Source organism: Halichoerus grypus, chromosome 5 (assembly GCF_964656455.1).
Source record: "Halichoerus grypus chromosome 5, mHalGry1.hap1.1, whole genome shotgun sequence".
Lineage (NCBI taxonomy): Eukaryota > Metazoa > Chordata > Mammalia > Carnivora > Phocidae > Halichoerus > Halichoerus grypus.
Genome location: NC_135716.1, coordinates 111,470,244 through 111,482,311, shown reverse-complemented (window position 1 = coordinate 111,482,311; position 12,068 = coordinate 111,470,244). Strand labels below are relative to the sequence as shown.

Genomic DNA, 12,068 nt, shown 5'->3' with positions numbered 1-12,068 from the left:
CACCTGATTTCTCAGGTATTAAGTTCTCTGATGGCTGGACAGTGCTTTGTATTCAAAAGCTCTCAAAATGATGTTTGTGAATTTGATTCATTCATCACTCTTAAATAAAATCTGGGGGCGGCTGGGATAGAGCCCCTTGTTGGGCTCCCTGCTCAGCAGGGACCCTGCTTCTCCCTCTCCTTATGCCCCTCCCCCTGCTTGTGCTGTCTCAGCTCTCTCTCTCTCAAATAAGTAGATAAAGTCTTTAAAAAAAAAAAAGAATTAAATAAATCCTGAACATCGGCTTAAAAGCTGTGTTTGCATCTTTAATAAGTACACGAAGATAAAATCTGTTATAAAATAAAACTTCCCATTAAAAAAGCTAGATTTCTACTTTTCATAATCTTACTGTTATTTTTAATTACAATGAAAAATACAAGAATATAACTTTGAACAATGTAAAGCAAGATATATTTAACCTAAAGGATTTACAGATTCGTGTTGTCATGTTCAAGTTTGGATGATCATTTTGCACATAGGTATACAGAATGATACATGAGTTAACTATGCCCCCTACTGACTAAATATTTTGAAAACCAAATAACATTACAGAGAATACAGAATATGGTCCACACAAAGGTACCACATAAAAATCAAATGTGGTTTATAATGCAAATGAGTTCCATAAAAAGGATTTTGCAGATCTTAAATCAAGTGTATTTAAGGTAGAATTCATTACAGAAAGGGGAAATTTGAGAAGAAAGAAGTATAATTTTGGAATTAAGTGCTCAGAGTCACCAAATGACACATAAGGAAGCATCATTCACATTACAGTCTACAGTAATTGTTCTCAACCAGGGCAATTCTGCTCCGAGGGGACATTTGGCAATGTGTGGAGATGCTTTTGGTCATCACAACCTGGGGTGGGGAGTACAGTGATACTGGGATCTAGTGAGTAGAGGACAGGGATGCTGGTAAACATCCTACAATGTACAGGCCAGTCCCCCAAACAAAGAATTACCTGGTTCAAAATCTTAATAGAGTCAAGGTTAAGAAATTTTGCTCTACATGAATATTTCCTCTCAAGTTGCGCAACAAGGCAACAGAGTTAAATGTAGTTTTATGACTTGCTTAAACTTCGCTGAATGGGTCAAAGAAGACATTAAATCTCTGATATCAAAGACTATAATTTTTAGCCCTTTTTCTTTGTGCTAGGAAATTACAATCCAGACAGTTTCATATATCCATCTCTTAGCTCTATTCTAGGGTGATATAACCTGTGCATAAACTTTTGATCTGTTAATGATTTTTTTTTTTTTTTAGAGAGAGTGTGTGTGAGGGGGGTGGGAGGGGCAGAGTGAGAGAGAGGGAGAGAGAGAATCTTAAGCAGACTCCACACCCTGCGTGGAACCCAATGTGGGAGTTGATCTCATAACCCTGAGATCACGACCTGAGATCATGACCTAAGCCAATATCAAGAATCCAGTATTTAACCAATTGAGCCACCCAGGTGCTCCACGCTAATGGTATTTTTTAAAGCTACTGGGCTTTCCCATCATACCTGTGTTTCCATTTCCATCATCCTTTGTTTTATTTCTCTTATTTCTGCCTGAGTTTCAGCTTCTCTAAGTCGAATGGTCATCAGTTCATCCTGTAACTCATTCACAGCATTTTTCTTAGGTGGGTCTTTCCACCTCCCAGTAGTACGAGCTAAGTGGCGCTAAAAGATAAAAAAAATTATATTGCAACAAATACTCCCAGTATCAAAATAAGAGCTAACTTTCCTGGCACTTATTTCATGCCCAGTACTGTATTTAGCACTGTATATACATTATTTTATTTAATCCCCAGAAAACCTTAAAAGTTAGGCACTATTATTGTCATTATACAGGTCAGAAAATGGAAATGGTGGTGATTAAGTAACTTCAGAAAGGTCAATACAGCCAATAAGTGGCAGATCTGGAATACAAGCTCAGATCTGTTTATACTGTGGATTATTGTAAAGAATGCAATTTTCACCCTAAATTTATTATGAGAGATTTCCACATTTTTAATGAAATCCCAAGAAAAGAAAAAATAGGGCCATTCATGAATTAAGGAAGCAATATTAAGAATGTTCTCAAAATATCCATGGTGAAGCATCAGCTTTGTTTTGTTTTTAATTTCCAGTTTATTGCTGCCTGACACTTCTGGGGGCAAAAAAAAAAAGCTGTGGCAATGTTAAGGACTAATTTCAGCCTTTGCTAGATGTAGCCCCACCCCAAATTCAAACCAAAGTCACTATTCTGAAATGGTATGTAGTGTTTTTTTCTTTCCTCTCTCCTTTCTTGATCTGTCTCTTCTAGATTCTGGGTTTTTTTGTTTTGTTTTGGTTTGGTTTTTTTGGTTCCTTGCAACACTTTCCCTCATACGTGAATAAATTTGCAGGCATATAAATGCCTGATTTTGTGAGATAACCAATTTTCAAAAGAGTTTACAAATGTATAGACAAATTTATATTAGTGTCACCCTTCTACTGTTTCATACTAACTAATGGATTTAATATCAACAGAAGAAATATGTCCTATATAAAGGGAAATTTTCTTTTCATTCTTTAGGAGAAGTTATATAAATCACAATGATACAATAACAAAAACATGACTTGATCTCTATTTTATCTTTTTTTTTTAATTAAATGAATTAAAAAGGGAGAAACAGCTTAAAGGTACTTTCAACTTATAAATGCTCTCAGATTTTTACATTTAAAGAGTCTTTCTCATTTTAAACTCAAATCCTAGTGTTGATCATCAGCTACTTCAAACTCACACAAATTGGATATTCAGGTTTCACCTGCTTTTTAAAAAATATACAAAATATAATGATATACCTGCCAGTGTTCCTCTAAATCCTTGACTTGTTGTCTAAGTTCTTTCAATCCCATAATAGCTTCTGCTTCTCTCAGTTTCACAGCAATGAGCTCTTCCTGAAGCCTTGCAATGTTATTCTCATCAGGAAAGGAGTTGTTTCTCTAAAGCAAGAGAAAATATAATTTGGAATTTTTTAATTTAAAGAATAAAATAAAATAAAACATATGTAGTAAGAGCTATTTTCTCCCATATGTAATTGTACTTAATTTTACAGTTTTACTGAGATATAAATCACAAACCATAAAACTTACCCTTTTAATGTACACTAGTCAATGGTTTTAAGAGTATTCACAGGGTTGTACAACCATCATCACAATCTAATTTCAGAACATTTTAATCGCCCCAAAATGAAACCCTATACCCATTAGCAGTCACTCCACATTTCCCCTCCCCCAGCCCCTGACAACCACTAGTCTACTTTCTGTCTCTGTGGATTTGTCTATTCTGGACATTTCATATCAATGGAATCACATGATATGTGGCCTTTTATGACTAGCTTCTTTCACCTAGCATGTTTTCAAGATTCATCCCTTTTTATTGACAAGTAATATTCCATTGTGTGTATATGCTAATTTTTTTTTTAATTTATCCATTCATTAGCTGACAGAAATTTGGGTTGTTTCCACTTTTTGGCTATTATGAAAATGCTATGAACATTTGTGTAAAAATGTTTGTGTGGACCTATATTTTTAATTCTCTTGAGTTTATACTAAGGAGCAGAATTGCTGGATCAGATGCTAATTCTGCACTTAACTTTTAAGAAACTGTCAAGCTTTTCCAAAGCAGACTTAACTGTCTTACATTTCTCCCAGGAATGTATGAGGGTACTTGTACTTAATTTTGAGGACACAAAAAGTCTAACTGTGCTTTGCTTAATAAAACAGTAATCAGAGTTTTAAAGCAACATGATTAAAATGTTTTTCAACATGGCAATAAGCTTACTAACCTCTGATTAGGACTCCAAACAAAGCATGGACATAATTTATATTTTAAAGATTTATGGAAAAGAATAGTCCAAAGACTGTTTTGTTATATTTTCTCAGCATGTCACTTTGGAAAGGAGTATAAAATCTTTAAACATTAGTTATTATTTATATCAGGATTAAGAGATTAATACCAAGGTGATCTAAATATTTGCTGAAAGAAGTACAAGATTTAGACTAATCTCCTATCCTACTGAAAAACCCACCTTAGGACACAGGGTAGCCCTTATTACACTGCCCTGGGCCATGACCAAGAGATCCTAAATTATGCCCTAGTAAAAGCTCCTTGGGTCAACTGAGGTACTACTGAGATTTCAAGTATTGAATCTATGAAATTTTATAACTCTAAGATATTTCATGGTAGGACATGAAGATTTTAGCCCCACAGAGATCATGAATAAAGTTATTCTTGCCAACTACACATTTTTATTATGGACTAAATATTTTCTCAGTTGAATACCAGAAATTTACTGCATATGCATAAAAAGAGAATCCTGCATGAAGAAATTAACCACAGGAAGCATGAAGCCTTCTAATTTCCTTTCTACTCTATAACAGGAATACCAAAAATGCTATTTAAGAAATGGCAATTTTTAAACTGGATCCAAGGACATTTCTTTCTACCAAATATTCACTGAAAAATCAAGATTCTTATCTACATTATGGTACCCAAAGTATTCCTAACTTAGAAACCAAATATTCTTTTTTTTTTTTTTGAAGATTTTTTATTTATTTATTTGACAGAGAGAGAGAGAGACACAGCGAGAGAGGGAACACAAGCAGGGGGAGTGGGAGAGGGAGAAGCAGGTTTCCCGCCGGGCAGGGAGCCCAATGCGGGTCTCGATCCCAGGACCCCGGGATCATGACCCGAGCCGAAGGCAGACACTAAACGACTGAGCCACCCAGGCACCCCAGAAACCAAATACTCTGTTATGTATTTTTTTTATAGTATTCTTGCTGGCTTTTTCTCAACAAATAGGAGAATAAATTCTCCAAAAATAATATAAAAATAGCAAGCATATTTCTAGCAAAATTATTTCACTACTGATGGTAGTTACACCCTGCTTGATTTCATTAAGAAATATGAACAACTTGAGGCTGTCATGTTCATTATTTCTAAGGCTTTGATTCAATAGCTAGATACTACCTAATAGTGAAAAGAACAAACTTAACATAGATCCCAAGCCACCAATAATTTCATAGATGACAAAAAAAGATATTCAGAGTTTGTGATCGAGAACATAGACTCTCAAGTTTGAGAACTGTAAGAAACCTAAAAGCATTTCTTATCTAATCCTTAAAGTTCTTTAGTCACCTTGAAAAGAAGTAAATTAGCTTCTGTAAGTATACTTTAGGCTAAGATCTTCCCACATATCCTGAGGTGGCTTACAGTAGCTTGGAAAGTTTTAACAGTAACACTCAGATGAAATTTTTTCTGAAATGTTTATGTATTAGTCATATCCTACCTCTTGCAGATGAAGATATAATATTTGAAGACAACCATTATTATGTATCCCCTAAGTTTCTCTTCTTCAATAATTAAATATTATTCATATCAAAATTACCCTGGTTATCTTCCTCTAAAAGGGCTCTAATCCTTTTTTTTCTTTTCTTTTTTTTTTTTTACCCTTAAAAATGGGGCTTTGAGTAGTATGACAACAACAAATAATTAAGAATCTTATTTCCTTTCTCCTTTCCTCTCTTAGTAACTAATATATAAGATATCCAATGTATAAGAACACCAAGACCAATTTAACTGTTCAATAAGCACAACCATCAAAATGTCCCCTCTAATTTGGGAGTGACAGTATTTATATTGTCCTCACCTTCTCTATATCCAGGACTTTATCCTGCATCTCCTTTAGTGCACACTGAGACTCAGCTTCACTCAGACGGGCTTGGACCAATTCCTTCTCTAGTTGCAGCACAAAATCTTCATTGTAGTTGGAATTGCATTTATGCTACAAGTTATAGACATATAGTGAAATTTCGTACAAGTATGAACATGTACATATAATATAAATAAATGCAATTACACAATACAGTTGTTAAGGGCAACCAAATGTAAAAGTTCCATCTACCCACTACTTCTAGTTTATCTACTCCAAATAACTTTCCAAAGAATAAAAAAGTCCAGGCTTGGTATCTATTGATGCCACACATTATTCTATGTTGGTAACTAGTCATTATACTAATCAAATCCAATTCACAGAGGATAAATATCTCCTTTTATCTTTCCATCCATCCAGATACTAAGAATTTATTCTGACTCTATAGACATGCCCTGTACAACAGTGTAGCCACATGTGGCTACCCCACACTTGAAATGTTGCTAGTCCAAATGAAAAAGGATGTAAGTGTAAATACAAACTGAATTTTGAAGACAATATGAAATAAAAAGGCAAAATATTTCATTAATAATTTTTATATTGATTACAGGTTGAAATCATATTTTACACACACTGAGTTTAAGAATATTAATTTCACCTGTAATTATTACTCCTTTTAACATGGCATTTTAAAATGCATATGTGGCTCACATTATATTGCTATGGGACAGCACTGTCATACAATATGGAAATACGCATTTACTGAAAATTTTATTTTCAAATACAAATTTTTAAATAAAAATAAGGCATCCACAATAATGTAAACCATCCTAAATCCCAACAGAATAAAAATGCCTTTGCTCTTAGAAATGTAGAACTCCTCAAGGATATGCATGAAAATCACTGCTGGAAACAGAAAAAGAAGATGCTGCACAAAGAAATTAACCACGGAAGCACAAAACCTTTCCATTTCCTTTCTCCTCTTTAATGTGAATACCAATGCAGCCACTTAAGAAATCCCTTTTTAAACTAGTTTCTATAAAAAGCTGTTCTAAAAAAGCAAAAAGACATCTAATTCACCATTATGTAAGACTTCCTAAAAGAAACTATCAGTTCACATTTAATTCACACAGTAAAGAAAAGAAACAACTCAAAATTCCAAAATAGTCACAGAGAATCATCTCCTACTGAACTACCTTGAGTAAAGAATAGTTCCTTTCACTCTTTAATACATTAGGAATAAGACCAATGTCAAAATAAAACTTTATTTAAAAACCATTAAATGTTTAATTAAAACATGATACTCCCTTGCCCCAGCTACCCAAAAAGACGATTTTTTAAATGAATATTTATGAAACAAATGAGGATGTTTTAATTCAATGTGGTACACATTATTTCTCCTAGGAATTTTCTGGTACTATTAAAACAGTATTTCTATACAAGGAGTATATCTGCAACAGGTATATCACTTTAGTAAATACTTACCTTACTAAACAGGAAAAAGGCACTCTTTTGGAATGACCACATCCAAAGTGCAGGTGCCATAATTTTTGTTTAATGATCATGCTTATTTCATGAGTAATACTAGAATTTTCTGTCCTAGTGTCAAGCCTGACACCTGTAGTCCAGGTTTGTTTGCCAAGATTCTATATCAGGAGATCCCCAGGAAAACATCAAGCCCAGATGGCCCATTTGAGAATGGAATCACGTGATCTAGTATAAACCAACGGATATAACCAAGCACCAAAGAAACCTCCCAAAAACTGTACTAATATTGGGAACACATTTTTATAAATAATTTACAAAATTTCTAATTGCCCTCTATTGTTCAAGGGATAAATTCTAAATTCCATAGTTTACACATATTATTTCTTCTTTCATACTTCCCATTGATTTGAGGGTTGTTCCTCAATCCACTGTAAACTAGCGTTAGTTCTCAACCATTTGGAACTGCTCTCATCACTAACAACATCAATATGCACTAATGATATAAAAACTCAATGGTAAGTAAGTCCTTTTATTCAGCTCTTACTTTCACTAGACAGTCTATGGAATTTAACACAACTGACCAGGCTTAAAACTTTTTACTTAGGTTTTGAGGTGCTACTCCTCCATAGTTCTACTACTTATCTTCCCTGCTGCCTCTGCCAATTCTACTACTTCATATAGGTATGTATGACTATATGTACATGTGTATGTGTCTATCAGTCCCCAGGCTTTCAATACTGTGTTTTCTGTTTTCTTATTTTGTAGATTCATCCTATGTGATTTCATCTACTATCTAATATAGTCTGTATGTAAAGGCATAAAGTATCCACAATGACTCTAACTCCACTAAGTCAACTTCACCCAATTATCAATTTTCTAAATGGCAATTAGCCCTGTCCAATTATAGTCATATGCATTTTTACTGGACAAAATGTACTTTCATGGGAATCAGTTCTTAATATTCACATAGGCTCACTAAAAAGAGATTCTGCATTTAGTGTTACAACTTAGGGAGTTAGAACAGGTTCTAGCATTTGTTTGGTTCGCTGAAACATGGACCAAAAGGTGGCCCACAGTGAGTGAACTGGAAATGCCAGACATGCCTTGGTTTAATGTAGAGGAAGGGAAAAGTGGTGACAAAGAAATCACGGAAGATGTAGACAGACCTCTCTGAATGGGCTAAAAAACATGAAGACATTTATTTGTGCCCTATGGGAATGCTCACCAAAGGGTGACCTCCGCAGAGGATTTTAAAAATCAATTGGATAGGATGACCCATTTTGTGGATACCAGTCAGCCTCTTTCCTCAGCCACCAATAGGCCTATGAACAAAGCAGCCATAGTGGGAGGGATGGAGGTTATGTGTGGGCTCAGCAACACAGACTTCCATTCACCGAGGTTACGGCCACTGCTGAGAGTCCAATCTGCCAGCAGCAAAGACCAACCCTGAGCCCCTGACGTGACATCATTCCCTGGGGTGACCAGCCAGCTATCTGGTGGTGGGCTGCTTACACTGAACTGCTTTCATCATGGAAGGGGCAGCATTTTATTCTTACTGGAATACTTTGGATATGGATTTGCCCTCCCTGCACATAAATGCTTTTGTCAAAACTACTACCTACGGACTTACAGAATGCCTTATTCATTGTCACGGTATTCCACAAAGCATTGCTTCTGATCAAAAAATTCACCTAATATCAAAAGAAGTGCAAAAATGGGCCCATGCTCATGGAATTCACTAGTCTTGCCATGTTTCCTAAGATTCTGAAGCAGATGACTTGATAGAATGGTGGAATGACCTTTTGAAGACTAAATTACAGTGCAAATGGCAATATCTTGCAGGGCTGGGGCAAGGTTCTCCAGAATGATGAATGTGCTCTGAATCAGTGTCCAATATATGGTGCCTTTTCTCCCACAATCAAAATTCACAAATCCAGGAATCAAGAGGTAGAAATGAAGAATATATATGGAACACAGAAGATCCTTTAGAGTGTCTCTTGGTATTATCATGCCCTGTGATTAAGGTCAATGAAAAATTAGGAAGGATTACTAATGGCCCAGACTCCTCAGGAATGAAGGTCTGGGTTACCTCACCAGACAAAGGATCACAATCAGCTGAAGTGCTTGTTGAAAGCAAAGGGAATAGAGTGGGTAGTGGAAGATGGCAGTTATAAATAGTAGCTATGACCACATGACAGAAATGTAGACTGTAACTGTCATTGAGTATTTCCTTCTAATTTTGCTATGAATATGTGTATGTGTGTTTTCTTTCCTCTTTTATTTCCTTATATAAGATGCATTGACTTTATATCAAAGTATTTAACAATTATTAATTTTACATCATAGTATTTAAGTTATAAGACATCAAGAAAACATCACTGAAAGACTTTAACTTCTGTTCTGGGGAAGGCATTAGTGCATTTTCAGTTGTGCACAGGCTAATCGTATCATGTTAGGCAGAATTATGACCTTGTTGTCTTCACGTGGAGACTAAGTATGGTTTAAGGAGATGCACATGGTTGTCAAGTTGTCAAAGGTTAGACTTATGATGGTTAATTTTATGTGTTAACTTTTTTTTTTTTTAAGATTTTATTTATTTATTTGAGAGAATGAGAGAGAGAGAGCAAATGGGGGGGGGAGGGTCAGAGGGAGAAGCAGACTCCCCGCTGAGCAGGGAGCCTGATGCGGGACTTGATCCTGGGACTCCAGGATCATGACCTGAGCCAAAGGCAGTCGCTTAACCAACTGAGCCACCCAGGCGCCCTTATGTGTTAACTTGACTAGGCCATGGGGCCCAGATTAAACATTACTTCTGGGTGTGTCTGAGGGTGTTTCCAGATGACTCAGTAGATTGCCCTCCCAATGTGAGTGGACATCATCCAATCCATTGAGGGCCAGAATAGAACAAAAAGTGGAGGAAGGGAGGATTCACTCCCTGCCTGCCTGCCTGCTTGAGCTGGGATATGGGTCTTCTCCTTCCTTTGGACTGGAATTTACACCATCAGCTTCCCTGGCTCTTAGGCCTTTGAACTTTAACTAGAATTATGCCACTGGCTTTCCCAGGGCTCCAGACTGTAGATGGCAGACATGGGACTTCTCAGCCTTCATAATGGCATGAGCCATTTACTCTCAATAAAACTCTGTGTGTGTGTGTTTGTGTGTATGTGTATGTTTCCCCTACTGATTCTGTCTCTGGAGAACCCTGAGTAATGTACGATAAATTTTACAAATAAGATTAAATTTAGTGATTTAGAAGTTTTATTATTGTCTGGGTTTTGGTCCATTTCAAATATGACCCATTAGAGCTTCTGCAATTGAATCCATTTTTGGTCATTATTTCTACCATTTCCAATTTTCTTGGTTCAAAATTTTTTTCTTGGTTCAAATTTTTGCAGATCTAAATAGGAAAGTGATACTTCTGTCAACGATTAGTCTATTAGAAATTTTGCCATGTCAGTTTTAACTCTAAGCTTTGGTTTTTGTTAGTAGCAGCCTAAGACATTTGCCAAGGAAGCTGGTAGAAAAATAATAATGGAATAATGTTAATACTAATCCTAATAATAGGTATACCATTTATTGAGCATTCACTATGTGCCAGGCATTACCCTAGAGTACCAACTCCCTCAAGTCTTAACAACCCTCTATTATACACAGGACAAACTACAGCACAAAGAAGTTAAGTAACTTGTCTAAGTACACACAACCAGTGAGTGGAAGAATTGGTATCAAAGTGACAATGTCAAAAAATGCTGTTGTGGACTATAAACTACCCGTTTCCATTTTTTTTTTTTTAAATTTTACACAGGAAAAAAGAAAGTGTTATTTATAAAACAGGGTGTTTTTTTGTTTGTTTTTGTGAAGCTGTTTAACTCACTCACAGTGGAAAAAGAGATGTCAGGAAAAGTGACTGGTACCACAAAGCCTGAAAAAAACCTGCAGCACAGGAGGGCACTGCCAGTTCCTTACCAGGACGAAGTGCCAGGAGGGGTAGGGGCCGTGAAACAGGTGAACACTGAGGAGCAAAAATTCCCAGTTCCATGTCTATTTAGGAGAACTGAGCACGGCTGGTCTACCTCTTTTTATAGTTTTTCCAGACAAAATAGACAAAAAAACAAAAACAAAACAAAACAATCAAAATCCTGAAACCAACATTATAGCAAAAACTTAAATACAAACCAAAACAAAAACTGGGCTTTTATGAGGTTGACTTGAGGTCAGGAAAAGAATGAGAAACTTTGGAGAGGAAGAAAGAAAACCATCAAAGCCAGGAGAAGCTCAGAGATTTAATAGCAGATATCTCACTGCGCCCAAACCTCCACCATTCCCGATGCTGCTGTTTTAAGATGTTCCTGTTCCACTCACTATAAAACAATTTTTTTTTTAAGTTTATGATGATAATGACGATGATGATAGCAACTAATATCTACTGAGTCTTCATTACGTGGCCGGCACATGCTAAGTGCTTTGTATTCTCATTCAACATTCACCACAATTTCTACTCTACTAATAAGGAAACTAAAAAGACCTAGCAAAGTCACACAGCAATTGGCACCTCTGTTAATTGATGGACTACAGAGCCCATGTTTTTAAACTTTTAAGCCATATAAGGATTGAAATATTATTTTTTAAGAGATTAATATACTGTTTTAATATGTACTGTTCTAAGAATTAGTGGCATAGTATTAAAAATCTAAGCATCTAAAAATAATCTAAATATCTCACATAACATTCTTATAATAAATTCTTAGAAAAGTTTATTTCATATTCACATTAGTAACCTGGACAAATACATGACTTATCAAATGAAAACTGCTACAATTACAATGGCTAATAAGCCAGCAAGGGAGAATTTATTCAAAAGTCTATAAATAATGAATGACTTC

General features: G+C 35.6%; 1 protein-coding gene across 8 annotated transcripts in view; it reads right to left on the bottom strand.

Moving 5' to 3' along the window:
• The window catches only part of EVI5 (ecotropic viral integration site 5), a 197,921-nt gene that overhangs the window by 78,415 nt on the left and 107,438 nt on the right, over positions 1-12,068 (bottom strand). For 7 of the 8 annotated variants that reach the window (XM_036103381.2, XM_036103382.2, XM_078072756.1 and 4 more), the window contains 3 exons: positions 5,695-5,829; positions 2,846-2,986; positions 1,541-1,699 (listed from right to left, as the gene is read on the bottom strand). In XM_036103381.2, the coding sequence (XP_035959274.1) occupies positions 1,541-1,699; positions 2,846-2,986; positions 5,695-5,829 (435 nt within the window). The remainder of the gene's footprint in view (positions 1-1,540; positions 1,700-2,845; positions 2,987-5,694; positions 5,830-12,068) is intronic. The other variant, XM_078072757.1, reaches the window with a different exon arrangement.